Source organism: Camelus dromedarius, chromosome 14, assembly GCF_036321535.1.
Source record: "Camelus dromedarius isolate mCamDro1 chromosome 14, mCamDro1.pat, whole genome shotgun sequence".
Lineage (NCBI taxonomy): Eukaryota > Metazoa > Chordata > Mammalia > Artiodactyla > Camelidae > Camelus > Camelus dromedarius.
The window spans coordinates 12,731,898-12,754,919 of record NC_087449.1 but is presented as its reverse complement, the minus strand read 5'-3'; the positions used below and the strand labels follow the sequence as shown (position 1 = coordinate 12,754,919).

The 23,022-nt window shown below is 39.1% G+C and overlaps 1 protein-coding gene and 1 non-coding gene across 2 annotated transcripts in view; one reads left to right on the top strand and one right to left on the bottom strand.

The window, feature by feature from the left end:
* Window positions 1-23,022, top strand: part of GIPC2 (GIPC PDZ domain containing family member 2) — a 75,541-nt gene that overhangs the window by 21,343 nt on the left and 31,176 nt on the right. The window contains exons 2-3 of the mRNA XM_010989068.3: window positions 7,805-7,990; window positions 17,350-17,530. Coding sequence (XP_010987370.3) covers window positions 7,805-7,990; window positions 17,350-17,530 — 367 coding nt within the window. The remainder of the gene's footprint in view (window positions 1-7,804; window positions 7,991-17,349; window positions 17,531-23,022) is intronic.
* On the bottom strand, window positions 12,920-13,026 carry LOC116157011 (U6 spliceosomal RNA). The gene has a single exon (XR_004140976.1). It is a non-coding gene; the product is annotated as a U6 spliceosomal RNA (small nuclear RNA).

Sequence of the window (23,022 nt, the reverse complement as noted above, 5' to 3'; positions counted from 1 at the left end):
TCTTTATTTTCTAATCTATGAAAAATGGATATAGTAATACACCTCACATAGAAATTTTGTAGGATTAAATGAGGTAGTATGGGAAAGTACCCAGTACACATAAGTGAGCAATTCATGTTTCTGAGATCTTAATTTTAATTTTTTTTTCATTCTTCCAGACCTTCCTCTCTCCAGTTCCTACATATTTATAGTACTTTACTAGAAGCAGGAGCCAGTCTCCAAACTGTGTGAGCTAAGAGGGCTGAGCAGGTGTCCAAGTCTATGAATGTCATTGAAGAATTGTTTGAGTTCTAGAAGTTCCTGGTACAACACAGCTACCAGATATTTCGGGGAATCATGTAGGATAAGAACTTAGCTTTTGAGAAGAATTTTGAGTAATACAATTGCGTCACTCTGGCTAGGTCAGAGTTTCTTCTTTAAGCCAGAGTGACTTTGTTCTGTTCAAGCTCTCAGGGTAATGGTAAGTGGGTAATCTTTTCCCCTCAACAATTATTCTTCGCTTCAGATTATTCTTAATTTCTGCTATTTTAAGGACAATTAACTAGATGAAAATAAAATCTTTTTTTCTCTTTTTGAGAAAAAGTCTCTGAGACTTAAATAATGCCAGCTTAGATACAGCTTTAGTCATTAACAAAGGAAACATAAGCCAAGTGGTTTTTTTGTGTATAAAGATGTGGTATTAACTCTTGATGAAAGTATGGTTAGTAAATTATTAGGTTTATTATTATGCACTTTCTCTTTATTTTCTATAATGACATTGACTGGTATTTCGATAATGCTTATTTTAGAAGAACATAAGGAGTTAATAAGGTTCTTGGTAGACTGAGATGTAGGAAAGTAGTTGCATTAAAATATTTAGTAGTAATACTGATTTTTTTCAGATAGCCACTGAAGGTAACTGTTCCAGTTGCTTATATTTAAAATCACATTCCCAAATAATGTAATACCAGCCACACAAACCCGTAATTTCTTCCAGAGGTCTTTGGAACATGTGGAATCTTGGGCCAACTCAGTTCCTGTTTAAGGAAAGCATTAAACAAAAAGTTGGAAATGGACTTCCTGGAGTTTTAAAAATGAATTTGATGTGTTTTTGGAGAGATTTGTAACCTGCTTGTAGGCCAGAATATCTTTGTAGCACTAATGATAAATGATTTTTTTAACCCTATTCATAAAGAACACTTGTGGAATATATAATGGTGCCATCAGAGTAAAAACAATATTAATTTATATTAGTGGCTCTATACAGTGGTTCAGACTCTTATCATCCTAGCCATATTGAGTTTCAAGTGTGGATAATCATAACCATGGCAATGATTGAAATATAAATGAAAAATGGCAATTGAAATATAAATGCATGGTAAGAACACTCTCCATGAGTTATCCTCAACAACGAAAGTTGAAGGATAATGTAATTTTGGGGGGAAAATGAAATTCATCCTGGTTATGACATTAAAAAGGAGCAAAATCTAATTTTCAGGAAAAGTAGTGCAATTTGGGAAGCTGTCAATATTCAAGAAGCACCTGTATTCCAAGAATAATACTGATAATAATGTTTAGAGTTTTTTCAGTTTAATAAGCACTTTTTTGTTTAGTCTCTTACTGAGCTTTTGTAACAGCTGTGTTATGTAGAACAAGCTTTACTAATGCCGTGATGGACGTGAAGACCAGGGAGGTCAAATGACTAAGCTCAGCTGAGAGTACAGAATTGGCACTCAATCTGAGTCTCTTACCTCTTAATCCATTGTTTCAGTCTCTTTCCTTTCCTTTTATTTTTCTTTTTAACAACCATTACAAGGATGACGTAGCTCCTCATTAGATACCTATTTATTTTGCTGAATTGGAAGTAAGGGGGAGGCACTATTTTGTGCCTGAAATTTTGGTAAGAGAGGATGAGATGTGACATTAGGATGGGGATGCATAAGACCTCAATGTATTAGAGGAAACACAATTCACCACACACCTTAGTTTTCTTTTCTTTTCTTTTCTTTTTTTTTTAAGGATAAAATGTGATAGTAGGTAGAAAACTTTTAAACTGTGAAGACTTATGAAGATTCAAAGGATAATGATTTTACCAGTTAGGAATCTTTTAGGTAAAAGCAACAGAAAATCCAACCCAGAATGGGTGGGTGAACTTACTGGCTTATGTAACTAAATATTCTGGGATAAGACTGTGTTTCAGCTGGCAGGTTTTCAGCTGCAAGTAGCACAATATTACTTCAACTGTCTAAAACAAGATGATGTATTTTACATAAAAGAGGCAGAGGGGGCTCCGGACCGAATCACCAACGTCAAGGACCTACGTTCACTCTTTGCTGCGCCTTTCTTGGCACTGATCTCTTCCTCAGTCGGTAGTAAGATGGTGGTGGAAGTTGCTAGACCATAAACAGATAAGACAACATTCGGGGAAGAAAGGGATTGTCTTTTACTGTGTTTGTTTCTTAGGAATAAAAAAAAAAATATTTCCCTGAAGCTACTTGGACATCTTCCTCCCATATCTTGTTGGCCAAGATTGGGCCACATGCTTACTCCTGAATCACCACTTCAACTAGTTTAAGTCTTACGCCGGTAACAGAGGAGGTGGATCATTTTCCTCCAAAACAGATAGGAGGTACAGATACCTGTTACCTGAAGATTATGTTAGGAGGGGAAAAGGGTGGACAACGTCCAGTGTCCGTGACTGACTATCTTTAGGTGAGACCGGAACCAGAGGCTCTGCCTTTCTCCAGGTGTCAGCTTTGTCCCCAGGGTCAGCCTTCCAATGCTGAAGTGATGGCTGCAGTAGTTAGATTTCACATCAGAAGGGGAGAGAGACACTTTCTAGGAGCGCCTGTGGAAAAGAAGATTTCCCCAGAAACCCCAACAGATTCTTTCTTAGATCTCACTGGCCTCTATTGGATTATGAATTAGTCACTAGCTGATTTAAACCTAATCATGATTCATTCCTGATGGAACTGAGAATGGAGTCACTCCTGCCCAAGCTAGTATATGGGAAGGAGACGTTTCCAAAGAAAACTTCAGAGGGAAGGGGCATGGATACTGTCGGTAGTGATGTCCACCACAGTAACAACTCAAGGCCCTCCATCTGGCCCTGAAGGGCAGCAGCTTTCCCCTTTCATTAAACCATCACTCCTATAAATAAAGCGTGGTGACAAGACACAAAATAAGATAAATCCCTACCTACTAAAAGTTACAAGGCAGCACATGGCAAGATCTGCAAGAGATGTATGAAAGTTAATAGGTATATAGAAAATGAAGAAATAACATTAGCTTAGGGTGGTAATAGGAAACGTAATGGTTTAGCTAGACTTTTTTGGATGGGGATGATTTTTGACAGCTAGAGATTGGGTTTAGAAGTTGAGTTTAAGCCTTGGCATTTTTGGCCAAGGAAATGACATGTGTAGATATATGGACATGGGAAAAATCCAACGTATAAAATTGATGAAGACACGGTATTCTAGAACAGAGCTGCCCAATATGGTAGCTGCTAGCCAAACACAGATACTGACAACTTAAGTGACTAGTCTGAAGTGAGATAAGATGTGAGGGTAAATATATACCAGATCGTAAAAACTTAATAAAAAAAGTAAAGTCTCAGTCATTTTTTTAAAATAATTGATCATATGTCGAAATATGTCAGAGGTATGGAGTTATATGAATAAGCTAGATTAATTTCAGCTGTATCTTTTGTTAATGTGATTAGTAGAAAATTTAAAGTGATGTGGCTTGTGTTGCATTTCTGTTGGGTAGTACTGCTTTAGGAAGTGGAATAGTTATGAGTACTCCATCTGTCTTATGAAAATTGGTATTGGTGGTGGCAAGGCAGCAAATGTAGATACCCCAGAAGCTGTTAAGGATTTCATTTCACAATGAAAAACATCAGAAAGGGGTATCTCATGGGTGGGTCCCTTCCCGTCAGGTACCTTGAGTTTACCTCCTTTTGATTTAGCTTGTTCACCAGAGAGTATAAAAAACGATCTTAAGTACTATATTGTACTGCATTTTATCTAGTATATATTTTTTAAAGTTTTTTTTGGGGGGAGGTAGGTAATTAGGTTTATTTATTTATTTTTTTAAGAGGAGGCACTGGGGATTGAACCCAGGCCCTCGTGTATGCTAAGCATGTGCTCTACTGCTGAGTATAGCCTCCCCCCTTATCTAGTTTATCTTTCACTAGTACACCTCTGGAAGCAAGTATTTCTTAGAGGAACATTGATTATATAACCACTTCAGTGTTTCTTTTCTCTTCTTGTTTTGTTTTTTCTTTCTTTTAACATTAAGCATTTATTAGCTGTGCTAATTGAATAAAGTCATACTTTTCCCACCCACAAAATGAGGCAAATAAAGCCTCGTTCACAGATAGATTTTAATAAATGAGGTAAGTGAATGTGCACTGTAAATGCCATTCAGTTTTTAACTGAGCAGGGCACTGAGTTAGACATTGTAGGAGAAAGATGACTAAGAGCTCATCTGTCTCAAGAGTGAGGGTGACAAATATGTGTTATATCAATTGGGCTTCAAGGCAAGATGACTCAGACACTCGAGTGAGGTGCTACATTTAAGCTACGTGAGTGAAGTGGAAAGAGTGAGTCCCCCTGGGCAGTCGCATTTGAGCTGAGCCTTAACAGACAAGAGCGCAGGGGTGGGGTGCGGGGTGGGCAGACAGACTTCTTAGACTTTGAATTGAAGGAAACTTATGAATGGAGGTAGGCAAGTTCACGATATGTATTTGAAGTTCCTTTTGGGTTTAAATATTTATGGCTTTTAATACATTACAGTTGGCTCCTGTTGCCCCACTGGACCTCAGTGGAGCATCTACCACCCTGGGAGTTCCTTGTGTATAGCACTGGTCATACTCATCTTTGTACACCCAGTGCTCAGCACGGAGCCTGGCAAAAAGCCTGTGTCCAGTAGATAATTGTGAGTAGATGAATGAACATGATCTTGCAGCATTTAGAACGTGGTGTTTCACTTTCTAATTTTTCATTCCAACATGCAGTGTCTGTGAGTATTGGGGTGTCTAGACCTTTCTTTCGCATACTTACAATGATAGCTGTGCACTGAGATCATTTGGGTGATAGGTTTTTTTTTTTTTTGACAGTATTTTATTTTCTTTAGCTACTACAATGTTTCAGTCAGTTGTATGTTGGAGGATATACTGCACCTTATTTTTTTTAAACATTTTTTATTGATTTATAATCATTTTACAATGTTGTATCAAATTCCAGTGTAGAGCACAATTTTTCAGTTATACATGAACATATATATATTCATTGTCACATTTTTTTCTCTGTGAGCTACCGTAAGAGCTTGTATGTATTTCCCTGTGCTATACAGTATAATCTTGTTTATCTATTCTACAGTTTTGAAATCCCATCTATCCCTTCCCACCCTCCGCCCCCTTGGCAACCACAAGTTCGTATTCTATGTCTATGAGTCTATTTCTGTTTTGTATTTATGCTTTGTTTTTTTGTTTTTGTTTTTTTTTTAGATTCCACATATGAGTGATCTCATATGGTATTTTTCTCTCTCTTTCTGGCTTACTTCACTTAGAATGACATTCTCCAGGAGCATCCATGTTGCTGCAAATGGCGTTATGTTGTTGGTTTTTATGGCTGAGTAGTATAGGTTTTTATTCTCCCCTGAGGAGCTGATCTGAAGTCTTGGAGGTTCAGTTACCTGCTGCTACAGAGGGCTCTTACTCTCCTCCCAGTGACTGTTACATTTCTGCTGGTTTTCAACACAACCTCTGTGGAGCTCCATTCCGTGGGGAAGAGAGCTGGCTCCACTCCTTCCAGGAAAAAAACTCCCAATGCCTTCCCTGCCAACTTTCGGTTGCCTGGGCTAAAATGTTATTCTGCAGGGAGGAAGCACAATGGGAAAGGTTATACCTACAGGAAATCTCATATTTGTTCTGCAGGGAAGCATGTGAAAAAATTGAAAGAAAGGAAGCAGCTTAGTAACTAGAAGTTTACTTTGTGTGGGATTTCCTTTTTGGGTTTTTTCCCCCTACCCTGTTTCATCATCATTATGTTTTAATGTTTTATTTCCTGTCTACTTGGTTAAGTTGCTTTTATATTAGTGGTGGTTGAGATCTACTATGAACACCAGTAACAGATTCACTGAAAAAAAAAAGAGCAAGGGGAAAATACTTTCCATCATTTTGAGAAAAAAAAAGACTGGAAAGCTGTTTTCTATGCATCCTCCCTCTCCCCTAAGCAATCACTAGTAATGATTTTTGTAAGTGGACTAATTATACCACTGACTTCACAAGTGGAATAAGAAATAGGAACCATTCTTGGCTTAAATGACAACCTCCCCCACCAACCCCTCTGGGAATAATAACATTTTAACACCAGAGAATATTTGCTAAAACTTAACAACTATAAAGCTAAATGTATTCCGCCCTCCACGGAACACAAAGGGTTAAATTAAAGGCCCACCAGTTAGCACAGCTCACCACAGACCTGGATGAAAAAGGAAAGGGCATGGATTCTGTGTCCCCTTCCTGGTCCTCATCACTTGCTCCTTTCATGCGACTCTGGGATCTGGTTGGGGCTTTGCCGACCCTGCTGGACCTCTAACTGTAGAACACGGGGAGCTGTCCCAATTCAGACATATTTTAATAGGGCTTAAAAAGTCACATAACAAACAGTGACCGCACAGTTTCTGAGCTTCCTGAGGCTCATGGATGTGTTAAGGCTCAGGGTTCCAGGGGAACCGGGAATGGCCTGACATTCAGGGATGCAGCGAGAGGGTTGGAAGTGAGGGCTGAAGCCAAGCTCAGGAATGGAGGAAGGGCTCACCATCTCTGTGGCAAACGTTGATTGGTAACAAAAGTTAAAAGTGTTCATTTAGCTTTCTGGTATAAAACAGCTGTATTAAATGTCTTTTATTTGGTATGTAAAAGGTACTCAATAAATATTTTTTGGACTTAATCTTTAAACCAATGGCATGTTCTTAATGATCCTTCTCTTTTTCCATTGTGTACTTGGGCCCCACAAATTGCCCAAATGATGGTGGGCAAACCTAAGAGTAGGATTGCAGGTCTTAGTAAAATGAATCATGTTTTTGAAGGACCATAGACTTGGTAAATGTAAGCAGTCCCTTTAAAAACTCCACACAACTTTCCACCATTCCGGTTTCTCATTCTGCTTCTACTGTCATGTGAATCTGACCAAGTTACATTAACCTCTCCAGACCTCAGTTCCTCCTTGCTCAGAACTAAGGGACTGAACTAGGTCCATTTTAGACATGTTTTAGACATTTTTGTTTTACCCTCTCATTAATAAATTATTTTTCTCAAGCACAAAAATGCATTTTCCTCATTTAAAAAACTTGAGTTTTCAGAAATAGTCTGCCTGTATTTTCACTGTGGTGTACACATCATGACTTTACCTCTGGGAATACAACCTTTGAAGTCAGCACTGTAAATGGCAGGTAACATAGGAGTGTAGACCACTTTAAAGTTGGTGAGACCTGAACTTGAATCTTGGCTTTGACAAGTACTGTCTTAGTGACCTTAGGCAGGTTACTATCACTAAGTCTCAATTTCCTTATCGGTAATATGCAGAAAATGTATTTATAAAGTTATTGTGAACATTGACTATGACAATGGATGTACATTGCTCAGCACAGAGCCTGGCCTGTTGCAAACACTTCATTCGTATTACCTAAGGCTGGTGCTGTGCCCTCTTACATGGTCAATTGAAGACTGTTTCACTTGGTCAAGTTTCTATTAGATAAACTGATGATCAGAGTGTTTTCCTGATGGAAACTCACCTAAAATATTTCTTTCTCTTTGTAGATCTTATATTGCACTTTAAACACACCTAAAGTTGACATGGAAAAACTCTTAGGAGCACAAATAGGCCTTGAAGATTTCATATTTGCCCATGTGAAAGGGATCAAAAAAGAAGTGAATGTGTTTAAGTCTGAAGATTCACTTGGTGTCACCATTACAGATAATGGTGCCGGCTACGCTTTTATAAAGGTAAGTCCTGAAAAATAACTATGTGACTTAACTGAGGGTAACATTTAAGAAAATCTAGCAGGTCAAAGAAAGTTTGAAATGATCTTCAGAGAGCTAACTCAGCAGGGATGGATGGATTGATAATGTTCCAGTTTTAAAAAAGTTTCAAAGACATTATTCTTTTGTTTACCCTTTCCTTGAATTTTTTCCCTTCAGTTTAAACTTCCTCTAGAATTTAGCATTTATTGAAAAGGAAAGCCTGGCCCTGGTGCCTACTCATCCTCATGGGCTTTTTTAGGTCTGTAGTTCATCAGTGTCTGGTGACTTCCATGCTGATTTCCATTGATTTAGTGTTATTTCCAAGTACACATAATTTTGGCCACCTTATTTACTTCTTTTAAAAAAAATGTGCTCTTCAAAAATTTCTAAACTATATATGGTTGATCCTTGAACAACATGGGTTTGAACTGTATGGGTCCACTTTCATGTGGATCTTTTTCAATAGTAAATGCTACAGTATGACATAATCCATGGTTGGTTGAATCTGTGGATGTGGAACTGTAGGTATGGGGAACCGATTATAGGGTGGGATTTTTTTTTCATTTTTAAGGACATTGCCTTTTTATTATGGGATCTTAATTAGTATTAAATTTAAAACAATTTTTAAAAATTGAAGTATAGTCATTTACAATGTGTCAGTTTCTGGTGTACAGCATAATGTCCCAGTCATGCATATATATACATATATTTGTTTTCATATTCTTTTCCATTAAAGGTTACTGTAAGATGTTGAACATAGTTCCCTGTGCTATACAGAAGAAACTTTTTAGAAACCTATTTTTGTATATAGTGGCTAACATTTGTAAATCTCAAACTCTCAAATTTATCCCTTCCCACCCCCTTTCCCCAGTTACCATTAGATTGTTTACTATGTCTGCGAGTATGTTCTGTTTTGTAGATAAGTTCATAGTGTCCTTTTTTTTTTTTTTTTTACATTCCACATATGAGTTATATCATATGGTATATTTCTTTCTCTTTCTGGCTTACTTCGCTTAGAACGACAATCTCTAGGTCCTGCAAATGGCATTATTTTATTCTTTTTTATGGCTGAGTAGTATTCCATTGTATAAATATACCACAACTTCTTTATCCAGTCATCTGTCGATGGACATTTAGGTTGCTTCCATGTCTTGGCTATTGTAAATAGTGCTGCTATGAACATTGGGGTGCATGTATGTTTTTGAATTAAGAGTTCCCTCCAGCTATATACCCAGAACTGGGATTGCTGGATCATATGGTAGGTCTGTTTTTAGTTTTTTGAGGAATCTCCATACTGTTTTCCATAATGGCTGCACCAAACTACATTCAGGGTGGAATTTTTTAAGAAGGATTTTCCACTATGTGGAGGGTCAGCACTCCTAACTGCTGCATTGTTCAAGGGCCAACTGTAATTCTTTTATCTGAATACAAAGAGCAATATTGAGCTGCAAAGACAAGAGAAGGAAGTTTGAAATGCTATGAAAAACTTTAAGAACTGAGGAGTGGTAAAAAGGTTCATCTCAAATATCAATTCTATTACTGTAATAAATAGTTGCAATACATTGACTTATTGAATGCTGATCATGTACTATGCCCTTTGCATATACACTTCCTCGTTTAATGCTCACAACAATTCTAGTTGGTACCATGCTTTTTTCTTATTTACTTTTTTGTTGAGGTGTAACAGATCTTTAATGTACGGCTGGAATATTTACAGATCTGTGTAAATGCCACCCAGGTCAAGGGAAATTTCATTTCCACCATCCAGAATGCTCCTTTGTGCCCCTTCTCAGTCAATACCTCTCCCCCACAAGGGTAACCACTATTTTGACCTTTATCACTATGGTTTTGCCTGTTCTCGAATTTCGTATCAATGGAGTTAATTTATTACGACCTCTGCAGTTTCTGGCTTTTGTTCAGCATGTCTGGGAGGTTCATCTCTGGGTGGGAACTATTATCAACCTTTACTTTACAGATGTAGAAACAGCATTAGGAACGTTAAGCAGCTTGCCCAATGTTAGGCAGCTGGACAAATTCAGGATTTGAATCCAAGAGGTCTGACTCCAGAGCTGGCAATCCTACCCACTGAGCGAAGAATTAGCAATAAACTTCATGCAACAGAGCACATTTCATGCTTTATTTTGTCCAAATCCTTGATTTGCTGATGCATTGTCATCATTTAAAAAAATAGCCTTAGGGCAGTTATCTTCTTAACTGTAAGTAGTGCTTTAACTTCCCACTTGATAGAATGGCTATTTTTAGCTCTGCAAAAGATATGACTGTGCTGAAGGTTGAGTGGGTGACCAAATGGAAAATCTGCCAGTTGAGAGAGTCATGTGGGATTATCCAGGGGAAGCTCAGGACATGAGGCCCGTGTAGCAATGCCTTTCTAATGTCAGCAGGGAAGGGCTTGGAAGTTTTGCAAACACGCATGGATTTTTGAGATCTTAGCCTCTGATGTTCAGAGCTTGTGATTCTATTTTTTTATGCCCTGTCAAACATGTGCCTGCTTCAGAGTACGAGTCACTGGCCCTGTGGAGACAGAGAACATGGTGGCAAAGAGGAAGAGGAGCCTAAGCCAAACCTCTGATAAGAGTTCAACTTTGAAGAGGAATGACTTATCATACTGTGTACATGGTTGATGTGATTTTTTTTTTTAAAAATTGAGAGGGGAATAAATTTCAAACTTATTGACAGATTGTAATAACACAAAGAACTCACATAGTACTCCTTACTCAAAAAAATCCAGTTTTTACCATTTGCTACATTGGCTTTATTCTCTTACTGACATATACATACGTGTAATTTCCCCTGAGCCATTGGAAAAGGGGATTGCATATATTATGTCTCTTTATCTCTTAATACTTCAGAATGTAGTTCTTAAGAACAACGATATTCTCTGAAGTACACCCACAGTACAGCTATGAAACTCAGGAAACCTAACAGTGACAGAATATTTTCAAACTAATCTAATGTCCATGTGACAGTTTTATGAGTTGTCCTTATAATTTTTCCTGATATAAGTCCAGTCCAGGATTATTATTTAGTTATCAAGTCTTTTTAGTTGTCTTTTTTCTGGAATAGTTCCTCAGTTTTTTAGAGGATATCCCTCATTTTTGGCTTTTTTGATGTCTCTTCCTGTTGAGAAACAGGATATACATTTTTTTTTCAGGTTGTACATTTTTGGTAAGAAAACTAGGTAAGCGATGTTATGTGCTTCTTATCTCAGAAAGTGTGTTATCTTGGTTTGTCTCATTATTCATGACGTTAATTTTGGTCACTTGGGTAAGGTAGTGTCTGCCAGTCTTAACTCACTGCAACGTTAGTATATTTTCCTTTGTAATTAGTAATTTGTGGGGAGATACTTTGAGATTATGTAAATATCCTGTTCTCTTACTTGCACCCCACAAATTTAGCATCTATTGAGGAGACTTGCCTGTGACTCAGTTTTTACTATAATGGTTGCAAAATGGTGATATTTCTAATTCCATCATTTCCCATGTATTTTTTAAAGGCATTCCATTGTAATAGAGCACTCTGCCTATATATTATCTATTATCAACATGGACACATGATTTCTTATTCAACGGGCCCATTACCATCATTTGTTCTGATGCTCAGATTTCCTGAGATTCGGCGGGCAGGAGTCCCTTTCAACTGGCTCCTGTATTTCTTTGACCTGACTCCCATTATTTTATTGAGCAATTCCTTCCTTTCTGGCATGTTCTAAGTTCATCTTTCTTCTTTTTGTTCCCAGGCTTGGAATCAGCCATTTCTTCGAGGAGCTCTGGTTTTTTTCAGTGAGGATATGTATTTCAAAATCGATATTTGAATGCTAGTTGCACACATTCATTGCTACCAGAGTGTCACTGCTTCTAGGTCCTTTCAGTTACCACTGAAAGTGTTAGAAAACACGTATTTTATTTTTAAAATAAAAAAAAATTGTTTTTTTAAGGAAGTGTAGTTGATTTACAATGTTAGTTTCAGGTGTACAACAAAGCGATTCAGTTATATACACACATACCTACATATATATCTTTTCCAGATTCTTTTTCATTATATGTTAATGCAAGAAATTGAATATAGTTCCCTGTGCTATATAGTAGGTCTTTGTTGTTTATCTGTTTTATACACAGTAATGCATATTTGTTAATTGCAAACTCCTAATTTATCCCTCCCCCACCTTTTCTCCTTTGGTAACCATTGTTTTTTTTCTGTGTCTGACAGTCTACTTTTGGTTTGTAAATAAAATTTGTATCATTTTTTAAAAGATTCCACATATAAGTGGTATCATATGATATTTGTCTTTCTCTGTCCGACTTGCTTCACTTAATAGAAAACATGTATTTTAGAAATTATGAATTCATAATTATGCCTCCAATTCTAATCCTGCCCCACAGGGTTCTTCCTTGGATTTTCTACTAAAGTATTAACTTTCAGAATGATTGGAATATTTAATCATTTTCTTAGTTTCACAATATACATAAAATAGTTTCAGAATTGCTGTATCTATAGTTGGAGAAATAAATCTATTAAGAGTTCAAGATTTGTATGCATTTTTTTTTTTTTTTTTGTCTTTAAATGCATGTATACAATCCAAGCATTCTCTTCAGGAGGTACTTGGGGTAGGTTCTCACTTGCCCCTCCTCCCTCCACCCCATAATTTCTCATTTAAAATAACTATTGAATCCAGTTATTTCTCTTTGAATTGACTTTGAGTTTTACCTCTCATGTTGATTTAATTTTATTTTCTGAATACATAGTAGTTTCAAAAGTCAAAACTATAATAAAAGATATATACAGAGATGTCACTCCTTCTCTGTCCCCATTACTCATTTCTCCCACTCCTTGGAGTAATCAATTTCATTAATTTCTGGCTTACCATTCCAATGTTTTTTGCCAAGATAAGCAGAAAAAGTGGAATGTTCCCAGAGTTTGCACGTCATCCTTGTTAGGGGGCCATGCTAATCTTCTCTGTGTGGCTCCAATTTTAGTGTATGTGCTACTGAAGCAAGTACTTGATACGCTTTTAGCAGTGGCTGGAAGTCAGTAGATTTATGGAAGAGGACAGTGTGGTGTGTGTTTAGACAAGGGTGAGGAGGAAGGAGTCCATGATTAGGAAGGCAGTGCAGTGTGGTGCATAGGACCATGGGCTTTAGAATCACACCTACTTTCAGTCTTGGTTCAGCCCCTTATTTACTTGCTGTTGACCTTGGTCAAGTCATTAAACATTTCTAAGCCTTCTCTCAAATGGGAATATTAGCACTTACTTCACAGAAGTATTTGGGTACAAACTAATGATGTATCTGAAATGTTTGATAATACTAGTAACTGATAGCTAATACCTTCATGGTAGCAATAATAACAATCATCACATAATTAGGAGATGAGGTCAATGGCAGAGAAATGTATTAACTAGTGCTGCCTGGCCTTCATAGATCAAAGACAACAGACAAACATTTATGATTTTACTACCCAGGTTTTAACATTTCCCAGGAAAAAGTATATAAATAACTAACCAGAAAATTCAGAGTATACTTATAACAAACTCCATAAATTCCTGAAATAGTTTTAAGAGCAGAGTTGGTGCATATTTTCTATAAAAGGCCAGATAGTAAATAGTTTAGATTTTGTTCTAATTTATGGTCATACAGTCTCTGTTGTAACTACTCAACTCAGCCTTTGTAGCACAAAAAGTTATATACGATGCTGAAATGATGAACATAGATGTCTTCTAGGAAAGCCTTATTTATGGACATTGTAATTTGAATTTATATAACTTTCACATGTCACAGATATTCTTTTTTGTCCCCAAACCATTTGAAAAGGTAAAACCATTCATAACTCACGGGCCATATGAAAACAGTGATGGGCCAGATCTGACCTATGAACCATTGTTTGCTGATCCCTAGTTTAAGAGAAGAGCATGCTTTTAGAAACAAAATAAAAATAAGCGCTTATACTATGCAATTAAGAAACAAAAACCGCAGTAACATGGGTGGACCTAGAGATGATCCTTCTAAGTGAAGTCAAGGAGAGAAAGACAAATATCATATCACTTATATGGAATCTAAAAAATGATACAAATGAACTTATTTACAAAAGAGAAACAGATTCACAGACATAGAAAACAAGCTTATAGTTACCAAAGGGGAAAAGGAGTGGAAAGGGATAAATTAGAGGAGTTTGGCTTTAGCAGATACAAACTATAGTATATATAAAATTGACAACAGGTCCTATTGTATAGCACAGGGATTCGATATCTTGTAATAACCTATAATGAGAAAGAATATGAAAAAGAATATGCATAACTGAATCACTATGCTGTACACCAGCAACTAATACAATATTGTAAATCAACTGTACTTCAATAAAAAAAGAAATGAAAACTGAAATTGATTTTGAATTGAAGTAACGTATAAATAACAAAACTGTCATTGCCAGAATATCTTCTTATAGAAATCTTTAATTTGGGCTACTTCAGTAGAACTAAATCACTTTTTAGCATGATCCTTCTGAGAAATATGGTACTCACATAGTTCTAACATTTTGATTAATTATCTAGAACTAATAATCAGTAAGGTTAGAAATATACAAGGTCGGAGTTGGGGCAGAGGGTTCTAGGATGGAAGTTAGGATCTCTGAGAAGAGGCGTGTAAAACCAGAATAGAAGCGGTGATCTGAGAAAATAGGTAATGTTTGAGATTTACAGGCCATGATATACAAAAATATTTAATGTTGTCTTTGCCTTCTGCAGCATCGAGCTCCAAAGCCAGATGAGAGAAAGTTCTAAGTGTTATAGACAATAACATTAAGTGACTCAGTAAATATAGAATTAATGCCTCTGTTTTCCTAGTCCTCTGTGCCTGAGTAGCACTTTTAGCATTCTTATTAATTTCCATCAAGCTCTGGTAAGATGATTAAAGTACATTGGGTTTCAGAAACTATTAAAGTATATTGGATTTCAGAAACTTGTCTCAATTGCTGCCTCATTCTTTATTCGATTAGGAAGCTAAGGCTGAGGTAACCCACAGAGCACATAGTCAGTGTCTCTGCTCTGCTTCTCTGTCTGCTCCACCTTCAGTGCTCTTCAAGTTTCTTGTGTTGGTCTTCCTCTCTTCTCCCCTGCTGCCTCTGATGATGACACATGCTTTGACTTTTCTCTGCCCACCTGGACTCTCACCTTGCTGCCTGCCGGGAGCTGCCTTTTCTCTCTCTCTCTAGACACTGTTCTGTTCACCTCTGTGGCTGCCCATAGGTCCTGGTGACCCTAGATTTCCGTTACTCTGCCCTTTAACTTACTGGTAAGATTCATACATGTCCTTAAAGTCTTTCATTTAATTAGTTTTATATAATGCTTATTCTTATTAAAATTACAACAGTAAATCTTAAGAAACTAAAAATATGTGGAGCTGAACTTTGTATGGTGAAGGTGATCTAAAGAAAACCAGATTCAGAAGGTATCAAGCAATACATTAGAATAAAAATTAAGAAAGATGCAGATTTTTGCCTTCTCTAGTGACTTAAGAACAGTTAGATGACAGAATATTAAAGAACTTCTTTTCTTTGTTTCTTTGGACTCTAGTCTTAGTCTCACTTATGTTTCTATGACAGTTTAGAAACTCAATTGTGCTGAGTGGTGTGTTGTGGTTACCCTTGTTTGCTTCCATAGCTTATAAAGCCAATAGAGACTTCCTAAAAAACATTGTCAGTTAGATTATGAAATTTCTGGTTTTTTGCTTCATAATGAACTATTTGTGATGACAAATAACCTCCATGTGAATTGACATTACTGTGTCATTTGCATAAAGCATGTTAACAGTTGTTACAAGGAGCATAGCAGTGTTTTTAAAATCCTGGGGTGAAAAAGCCTACTGTCAGTTTTGGTACAGGGTAATTTTAAAAGTTAAAAAATCTCCAGCCTTGCCAGGTTAGTCTGCTACACATTGTTCTTCTTATGACACTACTACAGAGATGCTGGGACACAGGAGATCAGTTTTCCTCTCAACTCTTGGACACAGTGATCAGTCACCCTGCTGACTTAGACGATGTGACTTTTCCACCCAGCAAGAGTGGGGAATATACATACTTTATCACACAATAGCAGGAGCCTCTCATATTTCTAGCTTGTCATTCTCACGAAGGATTTGTGACACCCGCGGCAGACCGTGGCCTGCAGTTTGCCGTGTTTCTCAGTGCTGTTGAAGAATTTTTAAGTCTTTTTCTGGATGTAAACTGTGTGGAGTTTCTGGAGCTCCTGTCCCTAAAATCCTTCCAGAAATTCTTAGTACTACCTTAGGAAGTCTTACATCTCATTTTGAAGCTCTGTGCTGTAGATGTATTGTATACATGTATGATAGTTAAGAAAGACCAATTTGAAGTTTCTCCTTGGGTCCTAAGTTCTCTTCACCTAAAATATATACATGAGAAGTGATGGTATAAAAATCATTCTTATGGGCTACCCAACTGATAGCCATACCTGTCTCTTAAGTATCAATATTCTTAGCTAAGTTTGTACCAATTCTTCAGTCTTGGATTTTTAACTAAGATTTGAAAAATGTAGCCAGTAGAAAAAACTCCAGCTTTATTCTTTAAATTTTTTGGTGGAGGGGAGGTAATTTGATTGATTGATTGATTGATTGATTGATTTTTTTTTTAGAGGAGGTGCTGGGCATTGAACCCAGGACCTCATGCGTGCTAAGCACGTGCTCTACCACTTGAGCTATACCCTCCCCCAGAAGCTTTATTCTTATGTAATGGGCCTCATGTTGAAATGATTCCAGTCACTTATGGTGGGACTTTTCTGTGCAGATGTGCTAGGCACAGGGCACACATACAGTGGTGAACAAGGCCATCTCTGCCCCCAGGACATTACAGTTCAGTCGTGGAGACTGAGAGGTCGGAGCACATTTGCACTGTGCTGTGCTGAACGTAGCACAGCACTTCACCTTCCTGATCTACGGCATGAGGCTCTCCTAAAGGTTGTTCAAATGAGATAGTGAATGTGAAGTGCTTAGCTTAGAGCTCAGCATATGTAGCAGAAAGTACGAGAAGCACGACAGTGGCGCCTTACCTGGGCCTGGGGGAGTGGGCTGGGAGGTGTCAGGAAAAGCTGCTCAGAGGAGCTGTTGACCGTGACAGAGCCGAATGATGAATGAGAAGAAAGGAGCAGAGTGGTTGGAAGTTGAATGGCTGTCTTTTGCTGCTCGGTCTTCTGTCTCTAACTGAACTTTAAACTGCCTTGCTGCTGTGTCAGTATCTTGTACACAACGACTCAAGAGCCTGAAAAGTAATACTGCATGGTTCTACTTTATATAGTGTTGTCCCTAATTTTCTTTCAGAGAATTAAAGATGGCAGCATAATTGACTCAGTTAAAACAGTCTGTGTCGGGGATCACATTGAATCCATCAACGGAGAAAACATCATTGGGTGGCACCACTTTGATGTTGCGAAGAAGTTAAAGGAACTGAAAAAGGAGGAACTCTTTACCATGAAGTTAATAGAACCCAAGAAAGCCTTTGGTAAGTTGATTCGCTGAACTGTGCCCCTGGCTCATCTTTCTAAGGGAAGTGACTGCTGTGATGCGGTGCCGTGTGCTCTCTTGGATCAGTTAAGAGCAAGAGCAGCGATAGACGGCACTGCTTATACGGAAGACAGCCACTGAAGGAGGGGAAAAAATTGGCCTGGAAAGACATTTTCTTAAAAAGACATTTGGAGTTATAAAGTCTAATGTCTAGTGACTCGGAATGTGTTCCAGACTCTAAGAACAGCACATTGTACTGCGCTTATCTTGCTGAGCAGTGACATTTTTGATTGAGCTCTCTTAACAGTGATAACCCTCGTTCACGGGCCTCAACAGCAAAACCTTTGGTTACACATGGAATTGGCATTTAAAATAGTTATCTAGTCTATTTTAAAGACTTCCTTCACTGCTTTTCCTCCATTGGCATTTTGAATTTGGCAGTGCGGGGCGGTATGACGTCACCTTCTTGGTGTGACATCTGTGCTTGTTCGGTTTCAGCCATGGCAGCTGTGTTCCAACTGTTGTTCAAACCCCCAGGGCCACCTCATCTACAGGAAAGTGTGCCAGCTTCTCTCTCACTACCCAGCACTATTTTAATAAGCCAAACGATGGCTTAGTGTTCATCAGTGTTAAAATATCTACAGCAGAATCATTCTAGGCTGCCCTTCCACATCCGTGACTCCACCCACCTTATGTTCTTTCCTTTGCTCACAAAACATAAATATTCCTTATAGTTTGTCTCTAATGGCAGTTAACGACGGTGACGGGAGAATGCAGTGGGTCTGGGGAATTACTTTTCTCCTCCCTTAGCAAGTAAGGGGGAGATCCTAGCCATACAGAAATGAAAAGTTTTCTCTGCTTCCAAGCAATTCTATGCCATTTAATAGAAGTACAGTGTAGGTGGTATTGCTTATGGGAGACAGGGTTTTAAGAAGATGTAAGAAAAGGATGTCTTATACTGGTGCTGCTTCTGGAGGGACCATTCTAGGAACCGCTGCTACAGACACTGTGTTTCTGCACGGTGCATTGCGGCATCTGAGCTCTCCCACACAGGAAGGTGGGCCAGCTCTCAGATTTCTATCCAGCAGCTCCTTTTTTCAAAAAATTTTGGTTTCCAGAGGGTAAGGAGGGTGGGAAGGGATAAATTGGGACTTTGAAATTTATACCTCTTGGGGAGTGATGGTAATGCTAGCTATCTTGATAGTGGTGGTAGTTTCATTGGTGTATTCATCAAATTATACATCTGAAATACATGTAGTTTACAGGAATCATACCACAATAAAGGTGTTAAAAAATAAATAAAATTTAAAAATGTATTTTTAACGAAATTTAATTAATTAATTTCTTAACCAGTCTTTTTTGGGGGCGAAGGAAGTAATTATATTTTTATTTAGTTTGTTTATTTTAACGGAGGGCTGGCGACTGAACCCAGGACCTCACGCATGCTAAGGACAGGCTCCACCACTGAGCTGTACCCTCCCGCTAAGCAGTTCCTTTTGAAACGGCTTTGTTTGGTAACCAACTTCCTGGGTATCATAGCATATAAATTAATAGGACGTAGACAGTTTGAGATAAATATTATTTGATTTAGGCTCTTTGTAAATCAGAGTTATTCTTAGTACAACTCAAGGAAAATAATTTCTTTCTACACTTGTCCCCACCATATAATCTGTTTTCCAAAGTTAATCTCTCTCTATTTTCCCTCTCTGCATATACATCGTGTGCTCCCTGTGTTTTTATAGAAAGCTGCTGATACACCCTAACATGGATGTTAGGTTGGTGATAGTCTTGGATGTTACAGAGGTCATTGTGATTAAATGTTTTCCTTCAGCATGTGAGACGTACGTGTAGACGTTTGGTGTGCTTCTCTACCTTATGTGCCTGTGACTCCCAAAGCCGCTGTCTGTTACCACATCTGAATTCCGTGGGTGGATTTGAGATGGACGATGAGTAGGATTTTCCTAATAGGCGTATGTTATTTCAACATCTCACATTCTGGTGGTGCTGTGGGTCCGGATACCTGAAGATTGATTTTGGAGCAGTGACAAGTTTTTATTTTCCAAGGTTTCAGTGGCAGCTTAACTCAATTTAACCCAGATTAAATCTGCTGGTCTATATGCATTTTCCACCCTGTGGGTTGATCTTTGCCTCTGGCCCTGCTTATCTTTTTGCCTGAAGGATAAAGACATTGCTATCCTGTGGCCTCATTCCAGCACTTAGCTCTTTGCCAGGGAGGGAGTGTAGGTACATCAGGAGGTACTTGGGGGACCAGGCTTGGCCCCTTTATCTCCATCCCAATCTTACCTTTTGCCGTGTTTCCTTCCTTCTTGTTTTTCTAGCATTTTCACTGGTGCCTTAATTCAAATTTAAAGTCCTTCATGATTATCTGACTCTGTCGTCTTGGTGTCCTACCAGGAGGAAGGGCCATTCTGCGTGAGGCAGAGCTTTCTCTTTGTATTCAGATAGGCCATCTTGGCTGAAGCTGAGTTATTTCTGGGATTGTACCAAAAGCTGTGAGAAATGGCTACACACTCTAGGATTTTGACATTTTCCTACCAACTTCCCTAAGTATTTAACCTGGGGAGGCGTGTAGACAGTGTCCCCAGATACCGGAGGGAGTGGTGTCGTTGGCGGCTTTGCACCAGCGTTGACAAGGGTGATGAGCGCAGCTCCCCAGCCATCGATGACGGAATCCTTACTGCCTGCTCTGTTCCCACATTGTGGGTCACTTCCCACATCCCACTTCGAGGGGCCACTGTACGTGCCAAGATTCTTTGAGAGCTACAGAATAAGCACTGTCTAATTTAAGCAAAAGGCACTTTTTGGGAAGGACTATCAGGTAGGTCTCAGAAACAAAGAGAATTCAGTCAAGCTTGTACCAATAGGAAGCAAAGCTGTTTCAGGGATGTGTGAACCAGGAACCCTTCATGGTACTGGTTTAATTGACTTTCTCAGATTATTTCCTATCTTCATGTTACTCCAAGTAGAATTCAAACTCCTGGGATGGGGTGGCGGACTGATCAGGTCATGTCCTTCTTGGTCGTGGGAAGGCAGGCTACACGATAGGCCAACGAAAATCACACAGAACCATGACGTGGGGGAAGATTCCTTTTGGGTAGGAGAAGGCAGATATCCATTTTACCATTTCTCTAAGGTGTTATACCTTGTTCTTTAGGCATAGAAGTGTTAGTTTTCTCTTGACTTTGAACCTGACTCTAGTCATGCATGACGCGGTCAGGCTGGGTGTATCAGAATGAATGTGGAGGGAGGAGGGTATTGTCAACTGGCTTTGGGTGTCTAGTCTTAAGGATTTTATTTTTCTTCTAGGAGTCAGATCCTGTTATGGACTGAAGTATGTCCCCCTAAAATTCATATGTTGAAGTCGACTCATCTCTAGTACCTCAGAATGTGACTATATTTGGAGATAGAGTCTTTAAAGAGGTAGTTAAGTTAAAATGAGGTCAGTGGCTCCCTGGTCCAATATGACTGATGTATTTATAAGAGGAAATTTGGACATGGAGCCATAGGGAGGGAGCGTGCCATGTGAACAGGAAGACAGCCACCTGCAAGCCAAGGACAGAGGGCTTAGAGGAAAGTAACCCTGGTGACAGCTTGATAATGGACTTCCAGCCTCCGTGATTAAGGTAGTAAGTTTTTGTGTTTAAGCCAGTTGGTCCTTTGTTACAGCAGCCCTAGAAAACGAATACAGACGCCAGTAAGTATGTGTACACACACACACACACACACACACACACACACACACACACGTGTGTGTGGATATACAGTGCAAGTTCTTTGACTTTGGCAGTAGATCTTGGACTACCTAACATTGTAGAAGGTACAGGTTGGGTATATTAGCAGTCCTTTGGCCTTGGGCAGGTGGCAGGCAAGAACATACTCATGTATTTTCAGTCAGCAAATATTTGAATAATTAGTATTTGCTGGTCCTAGGGTGCTAGTTGCTGGAATAATAGTCACCATTTATTGAGAACCTGCTGTGTTCCTACATCATACTACACGCTTGGAATACCCACGAATAAGATCCAGTTCTTGTCTGCAAGAAACGCATGTCTTGTAGGAAGAGATGGATATGAAAAATTTTAAATAAAGAATATTAGAGATGATAGAATGTACTGGAGGTTTAACGGTGGGATCCATCAAGCCAACCAAGGAGTTGAGGTAAAGCTTCCTGGACAGGTAATTTGAGCTGAATCTTCAAAGAGACTTGCTCAATAAACAAATCAGGGAAGGCTGTCCTAGGGAGTGTGAACAGATTAAGCAAAGCTGCAGAAATATGGAACAGTATCACATAGCTGGGAAGATGGTGTATGTCTGTGTGGTTGGAATGTAGGTGGTGGTGTGGCAAGAGGTGAAGCTCGAGTGAGTGGGGACCAAGTGATCACGGGCCTTGTGTATGAAGGCAGAGAGTGGGCAGTGGAGAGCCACTCGAGGGGTTTAGGCAGGGGAGAAACATAATGAGGCTTGAATTTTAGAAAGGCATTTTGGAGACTGTGTCAGAGGGAGGGGTGGGCTGTGAGTTAGAGGTAAGGAAAGACTCTATTGTGCTGGTTGAGGGGAGAGAAGGTGAAATCCTGAATTCCGGCAGTGCCTGTAGGTGTGGATAAGTGGTTCTGGGGACTAGACGGTGGTGTGCTGGAGACATTTGTGCCCATCTCTTTACAATTCCACGTCCAGTGGCATCAAGTCGGTTGCTTGAAACTGGCTGAGGTGAGGTATTTACATCACGGAAATAGGCAAGTGCTTCAAGTCAGGGCTTTTTTTTTTTTTTTTTCCCCAGCCTGGAAAGCTGACTGTTAAACACTTCCCCGCATACCACTGAATATTAAGAAGGTGGAATTGGTAACCCATTGGTGGTAGAGGTAAAGGGAAAGAAACTCCAAGTGATGGCCCGCAGCCCTGTGGGCTGAGTGTGGTGCCATTCTCTGAGAGGAGGAAGACTGAAAAAGAAAGAGATTTGGGGGAGGAGAGAGGGAAGAGAGATTCTACTTACGGTGCAATTTTGGGCCTTAAGAGTTTGAAATCTGTAGGACAATTCAGTTGGAAATATGTAAGAGGTAGGTGGGTATTTAGAATTCGGGCCCAGGGAATGGGATTTCTGAGTAATTTATAGTCATAAAAATAGATCCAACAACTGAGAGTCAAAAGAGAGAAAGACCAAAAACAGGGATGTGGGGGAGCCCCACATGTAAGGGGTAGAAGGAGGAAGAGGAGGCAGCACAGAGAGGAACTGGCCAGACGTGGCGGAGGCAGCTTCCGGGTGGCCTTCACCCGGGCACTGAAGAACAAGTCACTTGTCCCAAGAACAAATGCGTGATTGTAGCTTTCCTAAGTTGGCTGTGGGGCTCTGAGGGAGGAATAAAGGCCATCAGAAAGCGTACCCTCAGAATCTCCTGTGCTAGTTTAAGTCACTGTTTTTCAACCAGTAGGTCTCCACCAATGTGTTTAGAACACGAAGTAGAATTGAACTGA